We start from the raw sequence: 21,877 nt of genomic DNA, 5'->3' as shown, positions 1-21,877 counted from the left end.
TTGAAAACACAGCCTCTTGAAACTATTTTTAAAACATGAAGCGCTGCAGTGTTCCCAAGTGCTATACATGCAACAGTTCCCACTGCTATGAACAACTAGATGCTCAACATTTCTGAAATTAGGAACAACATTCAGAAGCTGCCGGTTAGGTATCATCAAATATATTAATCCTTACATTAAAGTAAAATACATCAGGCCTTCAAAAACCTTGCATGGTTCCAGATTTCTTCTGTTTCCCCTTGAATGATGTTGTCAGTCTGCAAACCCATTCATTAAAATCAGATCATGCAGACCAACACTCACTCCATTTCACTGAAAACGTGAGAAGTGAGATAGCATTTGGTTCCATAGTGCTACCTCTGGTGATGCAAATAGGTGGAGTTCTCAGGTAGCGCAGAATTTGCAAGTAACTTTGTGCCATTCTTGAAAGAGACAGGAAAACTGGAGAAGAGTTTGACTGCAGAAGAGTTGTATTTCTGATGTTTCCAGTGGCCAAAACAGATCCTTTGACAGCTGGAAAATAACGGAGCATACCCAAGCTACAGAAGCTATAGATGAACATAGTCACCATCAGCACAGTCCAAATTTAAACAAAACCTGGACTTATTGTTAACTCCCATGCAGACCCAGCACATAGAGCAGTGAACCACACTCTTCACTTCTGCCTCCACTTATATATATACAGAGAGAGAGAGAGAGTCTATCTTCAGATTCTTGTTGTCTTGCAGTAGAAGTGGGACAGCTAACTAATCTTTGCCTTTATGACAGCTTCCCACCACTAAATCTGTGCTCATCCACACACACTACTACTGAGTTGATGGAGCTCAGCACCTACCTAGAACTTAGGTCTAGGAAGGATTTAAGAAACAGTTTGTGTTGAAGATGACACTCGGATTTCTAAGGGAAAATGACTTTTTTTTCCTTTAAAAAACACTTTCACCATCCATACTTAACAGCTTGAACATGAATCCAGTTTTCATTCTAAAATGTCTCCCTTTCATATACAGGATAACATTTTAAAATGTACACACCATAAAAAGGTTTAGTTGTGCATCTGGAAGAGAATAATTCCTTCCCTATAGTGGCTCTTTTCCTGGAGAAATATGCTTGCCTGTCTAGTCATAATGTCACAAGCAACAGTCCTTTTAATAACTTAACTTTGGGCTGAATGACACACACAACCATTAGAGTCATCAGTAAAGCAACAAGACTTTAAAAGAATCCAAAACATATAAAAAGAATCCCACAAGCCTGAGTCATTATTTACATTACCTGTCCCTGGATCTGCTAAAGGATAGCAAATTCCACCCCCTCACTCTGCACATACACGAACAGTTGTTTTTCCCCTTAAGACAGTCCTATCCTTCTTCAAAGACTCATTTCCATAGTCAGATACCACCCCCAGCCTTTTCTCTGCTGGAATCTGTTCCTGAATCTGAGATGGCAGAAGCTGTACCATTAGTTGGTTTGTCAAGAGGATTTTTCTTTCCATGTTCCTGCAGGGTTTCTTCCTCCTCCTCCTCCTCTCTCCTCCTGTCCCTCACTCCCTCTCTCTCTTTTTTTGACATTCCAGTTTTAATTTCTAACTCCTTTTCTATCCTTGCCCCCAGCTAAGCCATTCAAAAGTATTCATTGTCACTCCCATAAAAATGGACCGGATTTTGCTCTGATTTGTGAGCTGAGAAAAAAATAACACTGGACTGATGCTTACTATGACAATCCAGAAGCTCTGGACAGTCAAGGCTTTTCCATAGCCAGTTGCATCAGAGGCCAAAACAGAAGTAGCAGAGGTGGAAGATGCCTTTCTAAGAAACCGCTTACTGCTTCACTTGAAACTGTTCTTTTACCCTGCAGTGAGAAGGCATGGCACCTCTGGTTTGCTCTCCCTGGCTCTGAAGGAGAATGCTGTATCTGCTCACTGGAAGATGTGTCCACCCTTTTCTTCCATAGAGAAAGAATTGACTGAGGAACAAATCCTATTCTATATTTTTTTCCAACATAAGCAAAATGAATTTGTTTCTCACTGTTATCCTTGCTTCTCAGTTTCTGTATGTCAGACACAGAGTTTTCAGACAGAAACTGCTTTTTAATCTGCTTCCATACAGGCCAAAAAGTACAAGGGAAGAACAGTGAGGCACCATCTTATCTCTGGTCTTTTATAACATAAACCAGTATATAAATTAGTGTTGATGTTTATAAAAGAAACATATTAAAAATAGGGAGCACTTATGTACAGTGTTGCATCCTCTCCCAGGTAGAATTCTCAGTGTGTCTCACTTACAGAAAGGAGTTTCAGACAGACCACCCTGCTTTCCCTTGCATGAGGTGTGAAATCATGACTAAGAAGCAATTCCTTCCCAAAATGACAAATCATACAGCAGCTACTCAATCAGCAGGAATGCAGAAGTGATCACTCCCTTGGTATCAGACATACCTGTAGGGCTGTTTGCTGCTATAGACAAAGTAGGCAATTGCTTGGAGACAGCAAAGCAAAGAAAGTCCCTTTTCCCCTACAACAGAATCTCTGAAATTCAGGATTTCTTCTTCTGCCAAAGAACAGGTTGAGATGCATCAGGCAGCGGGTACTGCAGTTGGGGCAGTCCTCACCCAGCACCTGTAGAAGTTACTTCCTCACCCCAATCAACAGCAGCATGTTTTCTGTCCTTTAAATGTCAGAAAAGCAACAAATCCCAGGACCAAAATCCCCAAACTATCTCATATTTTACTGTTTTATTTTTGTGAAATTACTATTCAAGATGCTGTGATCTAAACAGCTTACTGAAATTATCACTACTTCATCCTCCAAGTCTCCTCTGCAGGCACTCTAGCTACTGCAGCGTCATCAGTGCAGTGCAGCATCCCTCAGGGCTTCCTGTATTGCTCTTCAAATTGTCTCCATGGATTTAACTTGCAGATTATAATTTCTGCTGCAAACAAGACCACTGATAATTAAAAAATGTTTTCATGGATTCATCTGCGAATAAGCCAAGCAGCTGATTGCGCTGCTTTTCATCCCCTATCTTACACATGTTCAGCTCTCTCCCTGCTATGCCCTAGCAGAGACGTATAAGCCATTTCTGTGGGCTTCTCATCTATTGAGCAGTTTGTAGAAATGGAAGTAGCTTCTCCAGCAGGAGGACACAGAACCCAACACAGGACACAGTGAAATGGGGACACAAATTCAAGAGGCTATTTGCCATTTCTGCCAGGCAAGTCTGATAGAAACAGCATTGTGTAAAAATAGTAAATGTAAAAGTAGGATGCTGTTTGCCCAGCTCCCATTGTAAATATCACCAGAATGCACACCCCAAATCTACCACCATCTGAAATCCAAGATATTGATGCCTCTGTTTCCCTACCTGCAGATGATTGATGAGATTTACCATTGCTGGCCCAAGAGTTCTAAAAATGTTATTGATAACATACTGGCCCATTTTTGTACATCTCCTCAATTTTCTCTAAATCCCTTCGAAGCCACTTTGACTAAGATACCTAATAGCTGAGCATTAAGTGTCTGGATGTTAATTAAAACACAGAGTGAGTCTGTCTGCCCATTCATCTATTGAAGTCACAACACAATCATTAAAAACAGGACTTATAGTATGGACTTTTCAGCTTTGACAGCTCAGCCATTCTACCTAGCCACCTGTATCATCGATCATTATTTTAATACTGATCGAACCACATCTACCTCCCATGGGGCTACTCCAAAATCCGCTCTAAAATGGAGAAATAATTTCCTCTTAAATAGTTAATCAACTTGCCAATATTTTCATCATGTCCACTTCACTATCACTGAAAACCTTGCCTTGCCTGTTCAGCTTTAATTTTATCAGAGCTGTGTATTACATTTCAGCCCCATATAAATAACATACAGGAGCAGAACATGTTTTAGCTAATTAATGCTTCTGTAACTAGAGTAGTTGAAAAATAACCATCAAATATTTATATAATGGGTACACGAAGAGGCCCCCAAAGTAGTATTGCCTTGTTCTGAGTGCTGTACTAAGAGAGAGTGAAATACAAAGTCCAAAGACCTAGAGCACAAAAGACCCCAACCTGCTTCCAATACTTCATTACTCTGCATGCATTCTCATTGGCTTCAGGAGGTGTTCATTAACATGGATAAAGGTCTTGGACTCATATTAAATTTCCCTATCCTTTTAAAATTAATGTCAGCTATTATTAAGCTTTCCTCTGCACTTTAGATGAATGAACTTTTTGAGACAACTATAACATTCACACTGAGTACCTGCAAGATGTCTCACATGTACTAAGGGCATGAGGTACTTTTCTTGGAATTATCCACAAATCACATTGACAGATTTTGGAAAAAGACATCATTTTTCCAGGCTCTTAATTACTACTAAATTAAGCAATATCCATAACCTTCTCCCTAAAAGTTGAAATATTTTATACAAAAACATGTTTTGTCAAGGTAAAAAAGGTCTATCCAAATAAATTAAACTCTTGGCCATTGGAATTCCACTTTTTCACGCTGAAAGTATTAACATTAAAATAAGCTACATATGACATAAATGTGATGTTAGGGAACATAGCAGACCTGAGAAAACAACTCATATAGCAAGAACATTGATGGCACTGCTCAACAGAAATGTCCTCAGCTAGAGGTGGGGATAGGAGGAGACAGAGAAAGAAAAAGCCCCTCTGTATTGAATAATTTACCATGATATTATTTTGGCTACTCTTGTCCTTTACAGCTGACAGAAGATAAAAGATAAAGCCTTCTCCCACTGGCATATGGGGAGCACCTAGTGTGACAGAACAGTGCAATTTAATCCCATAGATAAAATCTAGCTGCAGCACTATAAGCTTTTGTTTGGTTCAGGTTTGGAGCATGGCGGGGGCGGGGGGCGGGGCAGGGAGGGAGTGGTTTGCAGGTTGAGGTTGTTTGGGTTTGGGGTTTTTTGGGGGAGGTTTTTTTTTTGTTTTTGTTTGCTTTGGTTTTTAGTGTGTGTTTTGTTTTGTTTTTTTTTAACACAAAAATTCAACAACATGCCTTGGAATATCAAGCAGAAAAATCTAGTCACAACCACCATCATCAGTAGCATCGTTATCAACAGTACTTCATAAAGTGATACATTGAGGACCTTAAGGACTTCCTTGCCTCAAAGTGTAATGTAGCCAACAGAGTTTAATGACACATCCTTAAAACTATGCTAGTTCTAAAATTCAAGTTAGATGAGCTTCTTGGAGGGTAATTTACACTTGGTTTTAAAATTGTGTTCATCTTCCCGTTAAAAGATATTTTCATCTCTTAAATGTTATTTAGCAAAGTACATTTCATTTCTGATGTACTCAAAAATGATCCTACTTTGTCAGAATGCCAAGGTGTATCTCTAGTGTCTTCTTATTCTATTCCTATTATGCTTTGCCATAATACATTGAATGATTGAATACAGTACATGTTGCATTTGCAGTCATTAAAGCAGTAGTACCACTTGAATTTAAGTGAACTACTGATGCTCCACATTAAATGAAACAAAACAATCAGTTTCCTCAGGGGAAAAAAAAGAAAAAAAGAAAAAAAAATTCAACGCCAAGAACCACCTGCAATGTCAATGGTATTTATTGCCCTTCCTGGGAATCAGGGTGGAATATTTGAGGGTACTCTTAAGGTGGCCCTATCTCAGGCAATTCTTTGTGTATCCAATGCTAAATTTGACTTTTGCCACTAATGTTAAATAGGGTTTATTTGGAGATGACTGTCAGGGATGTGGCAGCTAGCTCACAAGGGTAAATGTGACCTGCTGCTATTCCTTCACAGTTTACAAAGACATGCCAAAGAATCTGGGTTCTGGCATGGACATTTTGGAAAAAGAGTTTTACTGTACTTTTAACTGTGTTACTTTGAAGCAGAGGAAGCAAATCCTGCAAATGCTTAACACATGTAGATTAGCATAAGTGTTTACAGGATCTGTATTTGTGGGGTCTATATTAGTCGCTATGTAATATCATAAAATACAAGGTTGTTACTTCTGCATACACATGCAAGAGTCAACACCAGGCTTATTTTATCTAACTTCATAGACTGGTCAAACAGAGCAGTCACAGATGCAAGCATTATTTTTACTCATAGCAAACTATGCAAAACAGTAGTTCCCTGTTGCTATGTTGCTGTCATCAGATGTCAATAGGGAGTTTCCTCTTCTGTCTTATTCTTTCCACCAAATATGACTTCCATATAACCCTAAATTATACTAATTCAGTCATTTTCATGGGCACAGGCTACACTGGACCACCCAAATGTTTTGATTTGAACAGAAGATAACCAGCCAAAGAGCTTCTTAAACCTGATCTGCCACTTCTGGTCTCTGACACACAGAACAAGAAGATTGAAAGTTGATGGTGGCAGTATTTGTTATAGCACATGAATACATGCTATGGATCAGGTATGACTTTACCAGGGAGCATCATAAGAAGGCTGTCAAATCTTATTACGACCACCCATCATTATGGGTACTCAGTGTCACATTAGAGAGGAAAAAGTTGCAATATTCAGCTTCATGCCTGTTGCCTTCATTGTGCACTTTGTCTTTTTTTGTCTCTCAGTTTAAAAAGAGGAAAACAAAAAACACCAAGGTTATACTAAAAGAGAACAAAACTTCTCTGTAGGACAGCAATAACAAATGATAGAAAGCTATAAGGAAGTTGAAAACTAGTCAAAAATTCCTTAATTGACAAATAATAACTGGGTGGATATGGAGACAGACCATAATCTTGCCTACTTTACACATATTCCAAAAAGAGTAATACTCCCCTCTCCACATACAAATTATATATGTTCATTTATTTTCTTGTCTCTATTCTTTTACACAATGAATTGGAAATACAAATGAGAAAGGTGTTTGTCCCTAGTTAGTCAACATGTAACACCATATTAACATCATGTGTTAACAAACATAGCAACACCATGGAAAATCCCACTTTGTCAAAAGGTAGTTGTAGAAATAAAGATTTTTAAATTGTCATAATGCTATCCTGTGTTCCTAGAGATGAACTTCCTGACATCTAAATAGTTTTAGCCTACAAAAGCAGCTTCTAGAGGAACTCAGCCTACTAACCTCACAGGATATTTGAGTAGCCTGATAGAAAAGATGCTGTGCTTAGTTCATTTAGGTTAATCAAGCTTAAAGTCTTTACAAAGTAGGGTTAACTGAGATCATAGACTAAGCAACTTTCCAGCCATGAGAAGACAGATGCCCTTAGAAGTCATTAAGTGCTGAACCAGCTATATTACTCAGTGAATATATCCTTCATGACTCCCACAATATCAGTAGAAAAAGGAAAATGGCTTGTTCCCTATTTTTTTTTTGCTTGAACAAAAAAAAACCCAAACAATGAGGTTAACGAGAACCAGAACTACATAGACTCTATCAAATATAATTTTTTTAGCTGTATAGCTATTATAGACCACCTAGAAAGGACAGCGCAGAGATGTTCCTTGAAGACCACAGACACAGCAGATACCCTTTTGCCCTCTTTCTTTTTATTGCTACTGCTTCAAGTAAAAACTGATGCTGTTTCAAGAAAGAGATTCTGTTCAGGATATCCTATTGTTCTTAAATTAGTATTTTTCTTTGCAAGACCATATGCATGTGACATAAGGTAGAGAAACCAAGACCTGTTCTAACCCAAGGGTCCAAAAGTGGAGTCCCTCATACAGGACCTGCAGCACAGAGGACTCTTTTGAGTTACCTTTGCAGCCAGCCCTCTGAGCAGGAGATCAGACTCATCTTAGGACCTGGTTCAGAATATATGGCAAGAGTGATATATGTATTAGACAATATGTCTCAGCTTCCAATAATACTGTTTGAAAAGGATCCACTTGTTAGACTAGCACTGAAACAAAAAAAAAAGCCAAGCATGCATGTTCAGCATAAATCACTAGAAATTTACTAGTTGAAAGTCCACTGTGTTATACATCAAAAATACAGCATGCTATTATTAAGCCAGTTCTGAGTTTAATGAACCTATAGACACATACTTTTCCTAGGACTAAAATCAGAAGTTGTTCTCATATCAGCTCAACACACAATTTTAATCAACATATAAGGCTGGCTGTACCCTTCACATGTGCCTGATCAGCATGTTCTGTGAAATTCACAGCAAGGTAACAAAGACAGCAGCCTCAGCATCTTTTAACAGGAATTAACTAACAGGAGAAAAAAAACAGCCAAGTGAGAAAAAGAAAAGGAAGTAAAAGCCACGTGTCTTGGGCAGGGAAGAAAAAGGATAATGCATAGTCCATAGATTCTGGAGGGAAAAACACTTTCCTCCTTTGATTAGACACCTTGTGTGTTGAGAGAGTGATGGCGGGAGTGACTACGTACATACACATATACAGATAGAGAAGTGATGGGTTGCATTTTTTGTAATTTTCAAAATTTTCCCCATAAAAGAACTGGTCACCGAATAATTTCCTCAGAACTTTCCAGTTCTTTTACAAAAAGCCTTTTCCTCTTCAGAAGGAAAACCATGACAAAAAGTTTTTTCTTGATCATCTCTCTGTGACATCATTTATTACTTTGTATATTATTTAAGAGCGCATGTCATCACTTGGAAGGGGTCCGAACCAGAATTTGAATCCAGCTGGACTTCGGGTAAGTAATGAGTCGAATAATCAAATCCAAATCTCCTGCTAGACTTTTCAGATTCTGATGAAATTCAGAACTGAAAGAAACCTTCAAAACCAGCTGTTCTCAGGGGGTTTATACAATTTGGCTATAAAAATCATAGCGGTAAGATAGTCATGTGTTAACAGTATTGAACCTTAACCCCAATGCTTAGCATAAAAGAATCAGGATCTGAGATCACTTTTTTCTGTTCAGTGCAAGGATGGCTCAGCCAGGCTGTGCAGTGAAATACAACCCATAGCCACCTGCAACTCAGTAAACTGAGCAAGGAAAATGTTAAGAGTCAAAAGGCCTTTCTGTTTCTTTCTAATCCTGCCAGTGATTTAACATGTGTATGCTATGCCAAGTTAGCTAGACTCAACTTTTCAGATGCAATCTGCAATTTGGTCCACACTTTGGAAGTGTTAACTGGTTGCACTGAAAGCAGTATGAGCTGTAAGTTCTCAGCACCTCTGAAAAGAAGCCCTAAGTTTCTTAAATTTTGAGTCAAAAACAATAGAGCACCTGAAACTAGAACCCAGTGGGGACTTCCCTTCAACAGATATAAATATCCATGGCTTTCAAAGACGTCCAAAGGGATAGCACAGCGCTCAGTGCATCAACATGGGATTTGGAAGACCCGTGCTCAATTGGCCGACTGGCTACAGTCAAGTAACCTAACCACAGTTCCCAGCTGATACGACCATAGCGCTTTCCAATATCACACACATGTGGTGAGAATAAATACAGTAAAGCCTGGGAGGTTCTCCTGTTGCAGTGTAGGAGCTCTTCATTTTGTAGGTGGAATGAAGAAAATGACACAAAGCTTACTTGTGGCTGGGAAGAAAAGTAAGAGTCACACTGAAAATCACTGAGTTATTCCGAGGAAATATAAAATGTCTTCAGAGCAAATTACTTAAAAACCTTTCTCATTTTAACAATATTAAAATGTAAACACAATTTTTTCTAAGAAAAATGTGTTCACTGCAAGCCATAAGAACATTTAGATAAATAAGTTTTCTACAGAAGTAAGATTGAAATTGCCACTCAATACTGCATTAAACAACAACAACAACCACGTATTTCCCAGGCAGTAAGAACCAAGCAATACAGAAACACCCCCGCCATCTTCTTCTTGGCTCCACACCTTATTTCAGGCATGTATGAAAATAGCTTACACAACATACTTCTTCAGATCCCTAATTGGTTGTTGCCACGGCAGCAGCATTTGACCCAGGGATGTTCAGTACTGAACTACTGTTCAGCAGTAACAAGCTGTCTTCAGGATTAGCTCCTCAAGCTGGCCATGAGACATACCTCCAGGACATCCTACACTTGCCACGGCTGCAGAAGCGACACTGGGGGAGTTAGCGGGGCTGTGTTAGAAGGAAAGCAGCATGTATTCTTATTTTTAAGAGTCAGCACAGGTGTGATTTGCCTCTCAGTTAACATTAATGCAGGGCAGGAATGAAGGCAGGCCAGGCCAGGCCCTAATGCATGGCCAGAGCCGGGCTCCTGGCCTCCCCCGCCTCACCTCGCCAGCAAGGAGAGCAGGCAGCCATGCTCTGGGCACCCTGTCACCGCTGGGCTGCCCCGCCAGCACAGCCCGGCCATGGTTACGGCCTGCATGTAGCCACCTCCCACACCAAAGCAGCCATTACCCACCAGGGCACCCGGCGCCACGCGGGAGGAGCAACTCTCCCCCTCATACCTCAGGGTCCTTCTCTATCTCCAGCCCTGCTTCCACCAGGTTGCGTTCGTACTCCTCCCGCTGCAGCTGCTTCTCCTCCTCCAGGGTGTCGAGTGGGCTGAGCTCTATCACCTCTGCCCCCGGCAGCCCTGGATGCTCCTGGGGGCCATCATGCTGGCCACCATCCTGCCGCTGCGGCTCAGCATGGCCCTTCCCAGTCCTTCCATTCGAAACCAGGGCCAAGGAGGCAGATCCATGCGTTGGCTCCAGTGAGCCCGCACCAGGCGGGTGCCGAGCGAGGCGTTTTCGGTAGTGGTAGGCTAACACGTAGTCGACCTTTCTCTTGCTGTCCCTGAAATGCATGCCGCTTGGGGATGCCTTGTCCACGGCCCCTCCTTGCGTTCCATCCAGGTAGTTGTTTATAATCTGGGAGAGAAACACAAGTCTCACAGACAAGAAAGCCAAAAGGCCCAAGAAGAAGCCAGACCTGGGGTCTGTCTCCACACAAGCACATAAAGCTGCACAGAGCCAAAACTGGAGGTCTGCCAGGGGTAGGTATGACCTACAAACGTGCATTCTGCCAACCAGATTAAGTCACGTTGACCTCCTCTGACCGTAAACGAATGAGAGTGGCTAAAGACAGCAGTCTTAACCCAATGTATGGGATACCTACCTGATGGGCAGGTACAGAGGCACACCCCAACGCTGTCTCTCTGTCCTGCACATACACAGACCATGCAGGAGAAGACACCTGCAGTTTGACATGGGATTGAGCAGTGGGAATAAGGATCGCATTATAAATTGGGATATAAGAAAGGATGTGCTGTGGAGGAAAGCTGGGCAGAGGAGAGAAGCAAAAAACTGTGTGGAAAAAAAGGGAAGAAACTCATCTGATCCAGAACAGGATAAGGATCCTTAGCGTAGTACAAGGGCAAGAAGGGTAGGGCTGGGCAGAAATGCTTTGGAAAATACCAGGGATTAGAGACGCTATGCCCCATGGATGGCTAACAATGCTAGCTGACCTGTATTTTAACATATTATAAAAAGACTATGTGACTGACCAGTAATGCTGCAAAAGGCAATCAATGACTAAAATCATTCAAATCGCCTATGTTGGGCTCAGTGTCTGTCTCAGACCATCCCTGCCTCCTCATCTCCAGTCTCTATACCCTTCTGGGGTGAAGCTGCTCCAGTGCTAACCCCCATCATTGCACCTGAGCCTGGATGGCAATTCTGCGGCACCCATGTTGAACTCTGATACCAAACATAAGGCATTCACTTTCACTTCTCATTCATTAAGACAGCCCATGTTTTCTAAAACTGTTACCAGCCACCATTTCCAGCTCAATGCTGTAGTTTAAAACCCTTCACAGAGCTCTCTACAGTGTCATTCATTAGAGTGACACCAATCCTCCAGTGACTGGAGAACGACATACAACCAAACAAATAGGGTCAACCTGATCCAAAGCAATCCTCCCATAACCTAATTCCAGACATTTATGGTTCCCATCGGTGGCTATACAAGCAAAATCTTCACAGGTACCAGTTACAGATTTCTTTCTCTCCTCACATCTTCTTCCATTACATGCACTGGTAGTCCTGAATGCAAAGTTAACCAAGCATGCTGTATGGCAACTTTTTCATTTGTTAACACAAATTTTTGAAGCTATCATATAAATGTGCATATTATTATATAGCCCAACATCTCCCAAATTCTTGTTTCTCATTGCTTTGCTTCACTTAGTTTCCCACAAAGTAGCTTTCAGTCACCACATCACTAAATAAATCTTGGGTTTATATACGTACTACATCCTTCATTCTTTCACGAAATTATCACCAAATAATCTGTTCTGCACATTTCACTTATCACACACTTTATGTGTAAAGTGTATATATAGTCCCTTTAGGCATATCTAAACTTACACTCAGCACTACATTCTGGCAGAATATAAAACTTCTTGGGAGATAGCATTTTATTGCAATTCACCATTTCCTAGTTAGATACATTTTCATGTAGTACTCACAGGCAGTCCATGCAAACCTCCTGGATCCATCTCTGCCATAGTGACGAAAAGCCCCTTGCAAATTTCTAGTCTCCCTTCCAGAGAGCTTCACACTATACAGCGCAGAAGTAATGATGTCACCACCATCAGGTCACTGGCAGAAGGCAACGCATTAGCTGATTCTAGGGAAGATGAGCTCTAAGCATCCTCTCCTCCCTTACTGGCGAGTGTGGGCAGAAATGAGAAGCACAAACAAAATGCAGGAGATGGAACAAGGAGGTTGGAGAACATGAAGAGTCACTAAGAGGTTTTCCTGCTTATTACCCGAGCGTAGCCAGCTGCCACATCCCAGCCACCTGAGAGAGCACCATAGCAACATTTGATGTTGCTGGAGTTACACATAATAAAAGGATGAGGAGATAAAACAATGCCTCTCTCTCCCCCTCCCTCTCTGTTGACTCTCTTCCTCACTCATGGCAGCAAAGTGGCATTCCCATTATTATGGGTGTCTATTGCACAGAAAACAAATCAAAATTCTCACAGATTTCAGTAAGGACATTTTCTGTCCCTAAATTTGCACTGTTTTCCTCACCATGTGACATTCTGGCACAAGAAGACCTCATTAGGGAGGAACACAAATAAGTTGCAATTTACAAAACATCACTGAAGGAACTATCAAGATCTTCCTCTCCTCCCCTCTCACAACCATTGTAAAAGTCCGAATCAGTGATTTAAATTGCCATCTTCAGTCCCACATTCATTGCTTCTTGACATTTCCAAGACAAGTAGCCAGTGCACCAAGCAATACGAAAACAGGAAGTTAGGATCAGCATTTCATGACTATTTTATTCTGGTCTTCTAATAGCCAGTATATCACTACAAGAGAAATAGATCCCAAGAGGTGTCTCCTCTAACAACAGCTCTGCTCTGGAGACCACAACCACACACTTCCACCTTCCAATCCAGCCCACATTAACACCTGGGCATGTGCTGGCCCAGGGTTTGCACAGGGATAGCTAGTTTAGTCATCAACCTGCAGAGCTTTTCCTACACTAGGGGTAATAGCAACCCCCCTCGTCTGCTTGGAAGGATTTTGGCTAAAGTAAATAATTAAGAAAAGCTTGGTGAGATTACTAGAGTAGCAATTAGTTCTTTGTGTATGCTAAGAGAGCCTACTGAACTACCTAAGGCTGTAATATCATTGTACTTAGAATCATAGAATCATTTAGGTTGGGAAAGTCCTTTAAGATCATCCAGTCCAACCACTAACCTAACATTACCAAGTCCACCACTAAACGAATTAAGGGTAGAGTAGCTTTTCCCAGTACAGTGTAGATTTGCCTAACACACAGGAGGAGTGCACCATGCTCTGCTCACTCTGGTTCAAGCCTCCTCCTCATCTCAAAGGCATTAGAGGTAAGTCAAAGAGCATAAAATCCTACTTACAGAACTGCTGAAGGACTCCATACAGCTCGGTGCTTCAAAAGCTCCATTGATCCTGCTGCTGTGCAAGGAAGTCCGATTTTGAGGAACTGTAAGGTATTTGCTGTTGTATGCTGAAAAAGAGTCCCTTGCTGATTTTGCTGTCTTCTGTCTGTTCAGAGCTGGGTGTGAGGAGGCTAGAGGAAAGTCTGAGAATGGGACATGATTATTGTTATATAAAGCAGGTTTTGTGCAGATAGTTTCCTAAAGGAACGGGAAATACTGTAGTTAATAGACACTATTCAACTTCAGATGCTGCATGGAGTAAATGGAGAGGGGTGCATACAACTACAGAGGAACAGCAGGTACTTTCCTGTGTGAACAGCTGGAGAAGGGGGAACAATGACACAACACTGCACTGAGCTCAGCACTACCCTCGTTGGTCAGTAGCATTTGTACTCCTGCACTTCAGTCACGAGGTTAGGAGCTAGAAAGTGCATACTTTGCAGCTAGCTAAGCACCCCCCAGGACATAAGCATGCCATGTGTCTTAAGTGACTGTACCATGGTTCTCCGGGTGCAGCATTCATGCCAGATAGAAGACAAATCACCACAAACAGAGTCACATTGCTTATGGTTTATAACTAGGCCTGAAATGGACAGTGTTTCAGTTCCAGTGTGATGTGACCAAATCTAGTGGGATCAGGTACAGATAGAAGCTTCTGGCTAGCGGTCATTCTCCACTAAGAACTCTGAATTTTTGGACATGTAATGGTGTGAAATTCTCATAAGGTACATCTAAGTTTATGCCTACATGTTTTGGCTTGAGGAACTAATGTCTTGAACCCTTTAGTTTTGGATGTGTTCCCCATCTCTTGCATTGACAAATTACATGATCACAATGCAGCATAATGGAGGGGATGAGGGGGTGGGGAGTTACATGCCATCCCCTGTTCGCCACCACCATTGGTTAGTTATATACTTGCCATAGTGCAGTGTACAGCAACAACCAAATATGAGAAGGGTGCTTGGTCACAGGTAGGAAATGCAGGAAGTCCATCCCATACAGTGAAAAAAATGCTGATAAAAAGTAATGGGTACAGAAACTCTTTTGACATACAAATATTTCATACTCTTCCCCCCTCTAGTGGTGCCGTAACTGAAATGGGGTTGATTGATCTTTACCCATAGTTTCTTTGAGAAGCTTGGTAGGGTGAAAAACTATGGCTTGGTCCTTCAAGCATTAGTGTTTTCTACTAGAGAGAAGACATAGATGTAGCAGACCTATCTGCCCCCATAGTTAGTCCTGCTACCACTAAAGAGACAAAGCACCATGCCTCTCCAGTCAGGACTTTTGTCTTCCCCAGGAAGAAGAAATAACTGAAAGATTCATCAGCTCCTGTATATCCAGGGAGACATTACATCCATAGCATCTCTTCTTGCCTTCTTACTTGGCAATCCTAGTAATGCTGCAGTTCTTTTCCTGCATCTTCACCTTCTGTCTAAGGAAACAAGAAGCTTCAACCGCATAGTATAGTTACTTTCCAGTTTACGAGTCACTGCCCTATGACATTTGCTGCACTGTGTTATGAGAAAGCAATTTCTCTACCATAAGAAAGTGCTGGAAAATTTGAGCAGTTTCCTCCACACCTTCCTCATGGTGATGGAGACAGGGGAAGAGGCAAGACAGGAACAGCTGTGTCTCTTGCTTAGTGTTCATGTGACTGAAGAGTGTTTCTCCTGCATTGCTGAAACAGCCAACTGGTGGCAGAAATACCTTGCATTGCATCACAAAAGACAGAGCATTGAAGGAGGTGGCTGTATGCAGGAAACCTATAGAGTTGTGCAGTGATCATCATCTTCAAATAATTCAAGAAATATCTAAAAGGATCCGTTCCTATAGATGGTGATAGCAAAACTTTGTCTCTTTTTCTTTTTCTTTTTTTTGGGTGTGTGTATTGCTAAAATCTGGAAGTCATATTTCCCCCTTGTTTAATTGAATCCCTTTTTTTTTTTTTTTTTCTCCCAAGAGTCTAAGGCAGACATTGTGTCCTACTGCTAATCTTCTATACCCTCTACACAGGCTGAATCTACTTACTCACAATCATGGGCTAAGAGAGGAGCCAGTAAAATGTTAAAGAAAGAAACGCGCAGACCTTACCCCTAAGTGTTATGATTATTCTTATGTTTCCTATCAATAATAAATTAGGGTCCTGCAGCACTTGAACAGTACAGTAGGTTGACTTACCAGTCTTCTTTTTCTGATCTCTCAAGGAGACTCGCGGTTGGTTTACTTTAATGAAGCACATAATGATGCCACAAGGGAAACTCCAAGGAAAATAATTACTAAGTGAAGGATTCATTCCCAAAGGCTACACACAGTGTTTCTCCAGTATTTTCAGACTAAGCATGGGATATCTCACAAGATCTTTGCACAGTCAATTAAAGACTTTTTGTTCCCAGTCCTTTTAACTGAGCCTAGGAAAAAAATCTGCATTTCATTTATAATAAAATTATTTGATCTCCATTATGCTTCCCAACCTTCAGAAACTGTGTCATGAACCTGAGGTTAACACTGATAAGCAGGTGAGGTAGTCGGGGACTTCCAGTCAGAATAAGTTTTTTGATGGAAATGCAATTTCCATGTCTGAATTTGGAAGACTTGTGTTCTCCCAAAAGCTTTTCATCTTCCCAAATCAAACTGACAACCAAAACGTTTTGTTCTGAATGAGTTCCACATTTGACAGTGCTTGCCTGTGGTACTGCAGCGCCTCAGGGGCTTCTGCTTCAGATGCTGCCTGACCTCATTCTACCCTGTAAGCCTTTACAACATCTGGCCTTACATGTTCTCATTCTGTAAATATTCTAGAGGAATTAGTATCGATAGAAACAAGCTGTGTGTGTGTATGTATGTGTATATATAAAAATTTTTATACATGCACACATGCATAGCTTTGCTGCACACACACATATATATATTACCCCAGAGAACAGCAGTAGAGGGAATCTTGAATTCAACCCAGAAAGCAAATGTTCAAGAACTACACTTATTCTAGAAAAATAGCCTGTGAGCCATCTCTCCAGTCAAACTTCTTGAAGTTGTAAATGCCTTCCAAGGTCAAGGTACCTCTAGGACAGAGATCAGTGACCAGCTCTAGTTCCAGTGCCAATTCACAGCCAGTAATCACCTACTTGCTCTCTCAGTCTCTCTGCACTCCATTGCTTTGGCTTTTTGTAGATGTAAGGGTTGGCTGCATGTGCACCAATTGACTTCACCATTTGAGTGTCCAATTCCTTGTGTAAAGTGCAATGATGAAGAAGCTGCACATACTGCCAAAAGTGGAAGGACTGAGAGGGTGTATTAAAGGACTATACTGCATGTGAAATATGCATTAAGGGAGTCTACCTAATTAGGAGCTCTGTATTAAATCCTGAGTAACAGCCAATTATCTGATCTGAGTGGTCCAGATGGTCAGATTATCGTAGGCACAACCACTTGCAGAATACATTGTAAATGGTTTGGCCACCCAGGGCACAGACACTGTCCTGCTTTCATTTATCTTCCTCTGTTTCCATTTAAGTATCAGAAATGGGCTGCATTTCTGAAAGACACCACAGTCAGAAGTATACCTCTACTTACACAGATTCATCTGCAAGACTTTTCAAAACATCTGCAATATTTAGGAGCATTGTTTGGCGAACTTGTAATTCCTTCCACCCTCCAAGTAGGTATGAAAAAGAACTACTTGAATTTACTGTTTCTATGTAGCTTGACTTAAACATATCTTCTTTAAAAGAGATATATACAAATAAAAAGAGGTACCATGGTTATACATGTGTTCTTTAGGTTCCCACTAAGCTAATGACTTCTCAGTTCTGAACATGCATATCTAAGTTGTTGATTTCAATACAGCCAGTCACCCCTGTATAAGTATGGAAGTATTTCATTGCACTGCCATTTGGCTTTTTAAGCTGCCACCCCTTGTCTCTTCAAAATACTGCTTATTATTTAATATTTTAATTAAAAGAGTTTCAGATGCAAGGGAATGCATGTTAATTAAATAAGCTTTGGTCAAGCTTAAAGGAAACAGGCCACCAGAGGAAATGTCTAGGAATAAATTTTTATGTAGGGAATACATTCTTCATTCAATATTACTTGAAGGAAAAGGTCAATATGTTTCATTAAAGATAATTTAGATCAGTGCAGTGTTCTCAAACTCCTTATTTGAATCAAAGAAGGATAGAGTTTGACCATTAAATTTCTGATATCTGGTATTTCTTTCTTCAGGATGGTTTAATAAATATTTAGATGTTTAGTCCCCTACTGCTTACCTGCTTCTACTAAAATGAGTCCCATAACTAAACTCAGCATTAGACATTTGTCTCTATAAAGAGTATTTCTTCTCTGATCTGTTTGGGAGGCTGGGAAGGAAAGGGGAAACTGTGTTATGTATGGCCAAATGTAAAGGGAAACAACTGGGGTACTGATTCCTACCCAAGAGATTCTCCTTGCTGAGTGCCCTGGAGGCTCAGGATGTGGCATTTCAAACTGAATGTTGGAACGGGGTCCAGACAGGCAGACGCACCCAGACTGTCAAAAGCATTAGCCAGGACTTCTCATAGGTGGTGTTGCCCTTCCCAACTGCAGTCTGAGAGGTACTGTATGAGCACTTAAACTGCAGGCTGCAAATTTGGATCTCATGTCTCTTGGTGGAAACTCACCTGTGGGGGAACAGGTAGGAAGTGGCAAACTTGAAAAATTGTGTTTTCTGCTTCTAGTTCCACTTCTTCCTCCCTTCAGTTGCATCCCCAGTTTCATTCCCTAGGAGGTCTGTTAGCCCAGGGCATATGGCTGGGACAACGTGATGAAGATGGAAAGTAGACAGGGAATTGTGTGGGACTGTGGTGTCTACCTTAAGCCTTAGCAGGAGTGTTCCATCTCTGATCTTGTCTTAACACTTGTAACTTCCCTCAAGCCACACCTGTACTTCTATTTCCCAGAAGCTTCCTCGAAGTTCCTCTTCTCCATGGCAGGCTTCATACCCTCTAATCTGAAATTTGCTTTAATTTGTACCATGCTGCATTAGAGAAAGTCCAAAAAGCCTTGTCTGTGATTTTTAAAAGGCACTAATGGTAGTCTTGAAGACGCAGTGGAGGAAATCACACTGCCATAGCTGTGTTGAGTTTGGTGGAGCTGTGCGCAAGAAGTAATTCTGGCACAAGGTGAGCTTCTTCCCATATCTCCATGTACTTTGAGACTGTAATGATTCAGGAAGCTGTTAATATGCGGTCAACAGAGCAACTTGTCCATAACCCTCTGGCCCTTTGTGTGAATGCATATTCACTGATTCTTTAAAGTAAGAGTTACTGGCAGAAAGGATAATGACAATCCTCATACAGTCATTTCAGGGAAAATGAGGCCTATGGTCGTCTGCTCCCTGGGGGAAGGTGAGCCTAGAGCAGAGCATGATAGAGCAGAGCAGTGAGTGACCCTGCTGACAGGGAGCCCACATGCAGAGCAGCAAGTCCAGGTCAGGATCAGGGCTGGAGACAGTGATCAGGATCGGACACAGCTCAGTGATCCCCCAGCAAGACAGCAGTGACAAGGTAGGTCTGAGGCCAAGCTGGGAAGCAGAGCTGCTGGGTCTGGGTCAGGGCCAAAATGGCTATGGTCCAAGACCAGGCACAGACGTAGCTGCTGCTCAGCTGCAGTATAGTGCAGGTGGGGGTAAGCGGTAAAGCCTCAGCTTAAAAGCAGTTCCCAAGGGAAAGGAGGGCAGCTCACTTCCAGCTTTCTTCACAACAGCTCTGATCAGCGAAGGAGCTGGCCTCGGACTCAGCCAGCGAAACTCTTTAATGTCACCAACTCAATGCCTGGACGGGGCGATGTGCTCTGGACCCTGACAGCCTGTCCCTGAACTGCTATCAGAAACAACAGCATTGCAGCACCTCAACCAGGCAGGGCCAGGCAAGGGGGAGCACGGCTCCTTGCTGGCTTTGACTGGCCCGAATAGCTATGGTCACAGACGCAAGTGTGAAAAACTGTGGTTTTGATAGACCTTTGTACACAGGAGGCCTCACCTCTGGCATTAGGAGCAGGAAGAATGCACCTGAGTTAACAGAGATGCTCACTCACCTCTGGCACACACCGTGAGCCAGAGAGTCTCTTAAAGGTGGAAGACTGTGAACCTGAATGGTCAAGAATGAAGGAAACAGGAGAGCTGTGGAGGTAGATGTGGGAACCACACAGTATAAAACAGAAACCCAAGCCACATTATGAATGGCTGCATTAACTGAAGACTTAAGGGAGCTGTATCTATATAATACAGCTGCATGTATAACTTCAGACTCCCCTCCTTTTTGGTTTTTTTTTGTTTGTTTATTTGTTTGTTTTTTAATCCTGGTCTAAATATAAAGATTACAGAAAGTACCTGATTTTTCCGACATAAAGTATGTGTCAGGACTAACTCCAACAGTGAAGGATCAGGTATAGAAAAAGGACACTGGAATAACTCAAAGATCATCAGTAGGCATTAAATCTAATGGCTCTTTGCACGCTATGGTCTGCTACGCAAATAATTTTAGGAAGGAGACTGGATGGGAGAGCACAGAAATAGTAGGATTCAGTGAGCTGCAGGATAGTTTGGAGTTCACAGCAGAGCTACAGCCCTAGAAACAATGAGATAACATGGAAACAAGCACAGAGCTTTTGACTGTAGCAGTAAAGTAATAGTGACACAGTATTAGCACTGAACGTTGTTCTAAACTTGTACACTGGGAACTCAAACACAGGTTTTATGCACTGAGCAGATTTGCTCCTTGCATATGGGAACTGAAAGCTCGCTTTCATTGTCTTCTGAAAAAGGATATTCCCTGCTCCCCCCCCAGTTGCATTGCAATACGGCAAATGCAGATGGAAACAGCAGAAGTCCGGCACAAGGCATTTGACTAGTGATTGTCTTTTCCACATGGATAAAAACACTGACCCACAGCTGCACTCCTGAGGCTTCAGAAGAAATGAACGCTACATGTTTTATCTCTGAATTGTCTGTATGTAACCTGGGCCACAGATTTTTCTTTTTTTTTAATTTGTTTTTTTTTGAAAATGTCCTGAAAGAAGATGCAGAAGTCCTTTCAAAGTATTCCTTTCTCTGTTCCCCACCCCCTTTCCACCTATTCAACTTCATAGGCAGCAATTAACAATGAAGCAGAGAATAAACTTACCGGGCATGTGTGTTTCCATGTTGCCTGGAGGTTTGGCTGGAAGTTGCGTCAGTGCTAATAGGATGCGGCTATGCTGATTGTGTGCACAATCTGCTTCTGCACTGGCTTAAGTAGTGAACAGCACTAGCAGCTATTTCCATCCTGGCTTGATCCTGCTTTAAGCAAACCACAAACTGAAGCTAATTAGCGAGACCTTCTGTTTCAGTGATTACCATCATGGAGGAAAGAGAGGGAAAAAGGCAAAACTCCCATGACCTGAGAGGCCATGGCAATTCTCTACTCGAACTTCAGCATCTCGTCTTCATGCTCCATAATGCCTCAACAAGCAACATAATTACAGGCGTATTTTGCCCTAACTCCCTAGAAGGCAGTGGAAAGGGAGTGGAGGAGAGGAAGAAAAAAAGCTAATGCAAAACCAGGGCTCTACAACAGAGCCAGCTCTGTCCATAAAAACGTTATTCAAGGATTAGACTATCTTGGAGGTGGTTTCTGTGGGGAAGAGTGTCCTTATATCTGCAAAGCTTTACAGTGCTTCCAGGTAGGAGGTAAGTGCAGAAACCGTTTTATAAGGCTCTATCTCAACTACTCAAGTTACCTTACTCCCTGGATGCTGTGTTGTCATTCCTGCATGAAATATTCAGGGGATTATCTTGTAATCAACTGTCTGATCAGAACAGGTGATGGATCCTGCTTAGCCTTTCAACCTTATAATTTAAGCAATGTATTGGGCAGAAAAGCTGTTGATGACTAATAACATCTGAGAAAGGATTTTTATTTGCTAATGATAACTGGAGGGAAGTGTAGTTACTTGGAGTTCAAATCTTTTTCTTCTTTTACCTATTTATGACACCGCAACAGTTTCTCTTCTGTGAGAGAGTGAAATGGATTTATTCAATGACTGAA

The 21,877-nt window shown here is 41.6% G+C and overlaps 1 protein-coding gene across 1 annotated transcript in view; it reads right to left on the bottom strand.

The window, feature by feature from the left end:
• Nucleotides 1-20,993, bottom strand: part of ANO2 (anoctamin 2) — a 203,637-nt gene extending 182,644 nt beyond the window's left edge. Inside the window, exons 1-3 of the mRNA XM_075712517.1 lie at nucleotides 20,975-20,993; nucleotides 13,776-13,960; nucleotides 10,348-10,752 (exon numbers count right to left, since the gene is read on the bottom strand). Coding sequence (XP_075568632.1) covers nucleotides 10,348-10,752; nucleotides 13,776-13,960; nucleotides 20,975-20,993 — 609 coding nt within the window. The remainder of the gene's footprint in view (nucleotides 1-10,347; nucleotides 10,753-13,775; nucleotides 13,961-20,974) is intronic.
• Between the last annotated feature and the right edge of the window lie 884 nt (nucleotides 20,994-21,877).

Source organism: Pelecanus crispus, chromosome 1 (assembly GCF_030463565.1).
Source record: "Pelecanus crispus isolate bPelCri1 chromosome 1, bPelCri1.pri, whole genome shotgun sequence".
Taxonomy (NCBI): domain Eukaryota; kingdom Metazoa; phylum Chordata; class Aves; order Pelecaniformes; family Pelecanidae; genus Pelecanus; species Pelecanus crispus.
This window is presented reverse-complemented; position numbering and strand designations above follow the sequence as displayed.